This window comes from Etheostoma cragini, chromosome 9, assembly GCF_013103735.1.
Source record: "Etheostoma cragini isolate CJK2018 chromosome 9, CSU_Ecrag_1.0, whole genome shotgun sequence".
NCBI lineage: Eukaryota > Metazoa > Chordata > Actinopteri > Perciformes > Percidae > Etheostoma > Etheostoma cragini.
Genome location: NC_048415.1, coordinates 20,781,898 through 20,787,207, shown reverse-complemented (window position 1 = coordinate 20,787,207; position 5,310 = coordinate 20,781,898). Strand labels below are relative to the sequence as shown.

The window sequence follows — 5,310 nt, the reverse complement described above, 5'->3', positions numbered from 1 at the left end:
GTAAGTATGCTAAATAAACAGCACATTCATTATCCAAATTGTATATCTGAATACAACACACATTCCCTATATCTATATATCAGTCTGCCACTTTCATTAATAAACATATCCAGTGCTAGATCCATGGTATCCCAATTTTGGATAGTCATCATGGAAACATGAATTGGTCATGTGACAAGGGCTGGGAAGACTGGCAGAACAGGCAGCCAAATAGACAGTTCTCTGATCCAATGGAAATCACATTTGTCAGATTGACAGCACTCTAGGCTCATGGATTGGGGCTAAAGCCCTGCTCCCACCACACTTGTGTCTACTGAGATGTGACTGAATGAAAGCTATGGTCAGTGCAAAGTTCCCTAGACCCCCCGGTCCATTTCTAAAGCATGCAGGAGGAAAAAGAGAGCGGAGGGGGGGGTAACAGAATGAATAAAGAGAAAATCATCACAACACTGACGATTAAATGAATCCTCAAGCACTCTGTAAACTCTCCACAAGCATCTATCTAGCACTGAAACTGCATATTACTTCTGGTGCACTTTTTTTTGCAACCTAATAATAACGTGGAACATAAGCAATCAGGACCTAAGAGGATCTGATTGGACAGCCAGGCGGAGACGTAGGGCTTTTGCCATTAGGACTCCTGTGAATGCTCTGTCAGTGCCGTGTTTCCATTAGAAACCAGTAGCTACTCGGGTTGATATATAATGTGCATGGGTTAACCTTTTCAATCATGGTGTCAACACTTAGATTTGCTTCTGCTCATCTCTTTCTCTCCCTCTCTCTCTCCCCCCCTCTCTCTCTCTCTCTCTCTCTCTCCCTCTCTTTCTCTCCCTCTTGATAATGAAATGCTTGCTCCAGCTTCCCTTCTATCTTCCTTCTGAGTCCACAATTTAGATTACTTCATCTCGGTGAGCAGCAAACTGAATGAAATTTCGATTTGAGCAGAAAGTAATTTACTGGGATCTGGACCCATTTGTCATCATATCTCACCGGGTGTTTGCTCTATCACTGCACTTTTCCTAAGCAATCAAATAAGACCACGGCATCTGACATGCTCCGGAGAGAAGGGGAGAGAGGGATGGAAAGAGAAAGGGATACAGCGGAGTGGTTAACATTGGTGTGCGTGTGTGTGCATCAGATAAAGTTGTTCGGCTTAAAAAAAAAAAAGAATTAACAAGAAAAAAGATACAACGAGGGGAAAGCGTTGTAAGAGTAACATTTTGTTTTCCTTTTTTCTGTTCAGACATTCAGTTTTCCGAAAAGTATTTAACAAAGTCACGCCGAGACGGAGCGAGGGAATAAATGCTTCTACCATCTTAACAATAACCTAAGCAGTTGTTGATATGTTGACAAACACACAAGCCAGAGCTCTCTGCAAAGGGACACAGAAACGCCTTTCAATAAGACAGCCTAGGCAGAAGTAAATTTTGTCTTAGCATCGTTTGGAAAGGCTCCATCAAAACTCAATTTCAGAAACTAATTAACTGTCGTCCCAACACTGCCAATTCTCTGCTTTCACTGGGACAAACATCATTGTGGAAATGAACATATAGACCCGTTGTTTTAAGACTCTTGTGCTTGGACAATCTGTGAAAAAAAGAAGAAAAAAAAAGAAAACACACTTGTGCAAAGATGTTCCTGCATTTCAAAGCCTGACTCGCTCGAAAATTCTAACTTTGCTAAAACGGAAAAATATGTTCTTCCATGTTCATGTTGCATTTATTCCCCGAGGAGTTTCGCCCGTGAGAAAGCTCTTGAGGGGTGTCAAAGGAAAAAGACTACAGGGCGCTTTCACCACAGCCTTTTTATATTTCACCAGTGTGGAACTCAAAGCAGGACAATTAATGTAGTAAGGAATAGATTTTGATAGTATTTGATTTAAGGAGCCAGAGCTTTTAGGTGCTAAATTAAGCTGCTATTTCGGTTTGAACTTAGGCTTTAATGGCCTCCGCTGCCAGTGACCTACAGCGCTGAGGTAAAGTAGACAGCCCAGGTCAGTATAATTAAGGCCAAGGGACTGTTTAATTGCAGTGACACATCTGGTTTCAGCTTTTTCCCTACGTAAATAAAAAAAAATTGGTGGCTCTTACTATGTTTTTTTGGCAGATGGCTTCATCTTGATTTATCGGTTTTCTTCCCCCATCGATCTGGCTTTAGTACGACTAACGTGTTTGATTCAATTAAATAACATACAAAACATAACAAAGAAACTAACATTCAGAGCTGTCTGTTATCTATATAGGCAATGGCTATTGGATTTCATTTCAGCACTGACTGCCAGTTGAAATATAGCATGGCTTCCAGCTAGGCTGTCTGGTAAATGCAGACCTCATTCACCAAGGCCTTTGAGTAGGGTAAAATTACCCCCACAACAATGATTTCTGCAACACAGTCCATTAAAAATGCCTCTCTACATCAGCAGCCAAAGCACCTTAAAAGCACTAGGCTATATTGATACTGAAGCGGGGCTTTGCATAATGGCAAGAGCTGCATTAGAGAAAAGGGTGGAGGGGCCGGGGGTGGGGTGGGGTGGGATGGGAAGATTGCTAGGATGAGGGAGGGCGAGTGTGGATGTGTTGTGTATGTTCATGTGTTTTGGGAACAGGGGGATGGGGAGGTGTGAGCATGTGCGCGTGAGTGTGTGTGTGTGTGTGTGTGTGTGTGTGTGTGTGTGTGTGTGTGTGTGTGTGTGTGTAGGGGTGGAGGGAGGGTGGGTGATGGTGGTGGTGGTGGATCAGCCAAATTACACTTGGTTAATTCAGAGTAACAGATCTGGCCCCAAGTGAATTGAAGGCCTTGAATTAATTCTGTTATGACAAATCAAGATAAACGTTTCCCCTAAATTGCATGCGATTTAATTAATTTCTGAGATCCCGGGCCTTTCCTGGCCTAATAGTTCACATTCTCTTGTGCTGCCATAGTGCTTGAGTGGGCAGACTTCAAAGTGATATTAAATAACCAACTATTAGATTTACCTCACACGTTCTATTGGAAAAGTGCCATTTAATTACCTAGGCTTATTCAATTAAAGGGGACAGCATTCTCCCTGAATCCAGCAGCCACAAGTTAATTAATTCTCCCTCTACTAGCAGCCCACAGAAATAATATCACCTCCAGCTTAAAACAACATGATCCCTGCAGCAAACGCAACTTTGGCTTAAAAGTTTGACATTAAAGCTTTTCGGTGGCAGCGCTTGCATGAAAAAAAGAGAGATGGTGCCTGTCTTGTGATGTGTGTGAATATTCCTACTTGATTGATGGGAGATGGATATCATCCCAGGCCAGGCATACATCCCATTATGGCTGTGATGCCATGCGTTCAATCAGATGAGCATTTTCTTATCAGCTGTATTAATATAAGTTTGGGGCTATAAACGTATGTGATATGGGCAGTATGGCAGTCTGTCACAAAAAATGAATCTGCCCCTTTAAGATGAGTGGGGGGGGCTGGAAACAGCGGCAAATGGCCTTCGCAATAATCCCTCTTCTCTATCTGTCTCTCTCTCCTGCTCTCTCTCAAAAGCCAATTTGGTTAATTAAATGTTTTGTTTGCCGTGTGGCTCTCATTCATTTCGGACACGTCATTGGGAGCGGATACAAGCCAGGGACCAGATCTCATTAGATAAAACCCATCAGGACTAAAGGAAATGGAGGGGGACTATAATTAAAGCATTTAATTGTGTAGACTCACTGTCAGATGTTTTTTCCCCCCGCCGCTCCTATCTTTATCTCCACAGAGATCTCGCGGTTCCATAATATGCGTGTTTAGCTCTTCTACCAAGCATGCTCTCATTACAAGTGGGAAAGGTGTAGCCACATTTTCCCCCCCGTTCCAATTTTAATTACGTTATAGTCCCATTATGAAAGAAGTACCCCATTGACTTCCTCCTCTTTTTTATGAGGTGGGTGTGAGAGCGCGCAGACACGCTTTAGATTTGGAATTATCTGTGCAGATTGAAGAGCAGTGTTGCATGTTCATGATGACAGTAGTACAGTTCCATCTTTTAGATTATTAATGCAAAAGAAACAAACTCCAATGCATGAATGTCCATATATTTTAACAGTATGAAAACAGAACATGTCTAGAAAAAACAACAACAACAACAACAACAACACGTGTCTTACATTGATATAAAAATGACCTGAAGTGTTAGAGAATAATAGTCAAAACTGTTAATTGATGGATTAAAAATCAATATTATTCTTGCGTCCCAGGGTGATTCCAGAAAGTATTTGAACTTCCAGTAAACTGTGCCTTGTGCCGTCACATCAGACTGCTCTACATTACCAGAATGAGAGTGTCATCAATAAGCTCTGCTTGGGTGTCTGGCACACCTACTAGAATATTTAAAAAGGCTCTCTTTGCTAATTAAATGGGGCTTTTCTATATATATATATATATATATATATACACACACACACACACACACACACACACACACACACACACACACATATATATATAAAGAGTAAAGACCAACAAATAAATTGATAATCTGTGCCCAACACTGTGCATATGTCTCACAGAGCAAACATAAATCTGACAAGACCAATTTTCTGTCCTTCGGTTAACCATGAACAGCAAAGAGGACAGACATGCAGATGGTCTGCAGAGCAACTCTTTTGCTTAGTTGCTTAGTCAACATGCCAGCGTCTTTGACCTCTTTCGGGGTAAACCAGGGAGAATTCAAGCAGGACACTTTAATGAACACTGATGACGTTAGTACAATTTGAGACACATGCTCTGAAGAAACACACCCAAGCTTGCTGATCATTGCGTGACTGGCCCCATTTTTGTTTGTTTAGAACTTGACTTAATAGTCTTTCTTAACATCTTCCAGGACTTCTAAAAAGTGATTTTATCTGGTTTCTGAGAAACACAATTCTCTTGGAAAATGTACGTAAAACGTGAAATGTATTATCTCCTGAAAATGAGTGTTAATATAAAATAAGTCATGGATTTTCTCACCTGATATAGTCGTTTCTACAGAGGATCATGCCGCTTTTTGTGTAGCAAGACGTGCCGATTTCGCCCAGCTGGGCCTGGCAGCAGGAGCACTTGAGGCATCGGCTGTGCCAATAGCTGTCCATGGTGTAAAGGAGGAAACGGTCTGCGATTTTGCCTCCACACCCTGCACACCGCTTCCAGGAGAGAGAACCTGTGCCCACGGGTGGTGGCTGGCTGCTGCCTCCGGGATTCACCATTGTCCCTGACAACAAACAAAACACAGAAGAGATCAAATTAACAGTCTGCTTCTTGCTGCTTTTCTACACACACACACACACACACACACACACACACACACACAC

The 5,310-nt window shown here is 42.1% G+C and overlaps 1 protein-coding gene across 1 annotated transcript in view; it reads right to left on the bottom strand.

Moving 5' to 3' along the window:
- The window catches only part of lmo4b (LIM domain only 4b), a 12,743-nt gene that overhangs the window by 5,199 nt on the left and 2,234 nt on the right, over nucleotides 1-5,310 (bottom strand). The window contains exon 2 of the mRNA XM_034881177.1: nucleotides 4,970-5,210. Coding sequence (XP_034737068.1) covers nucleotides 4,970-5,205 — 236 coding nt within the window. The 5' untranslated portion in view covers nucleotides 5,206-5,210. The remainder of the gene's footprint in view (nucleotides 1-4,969; nucleotides 5,211-5,310) is intronic.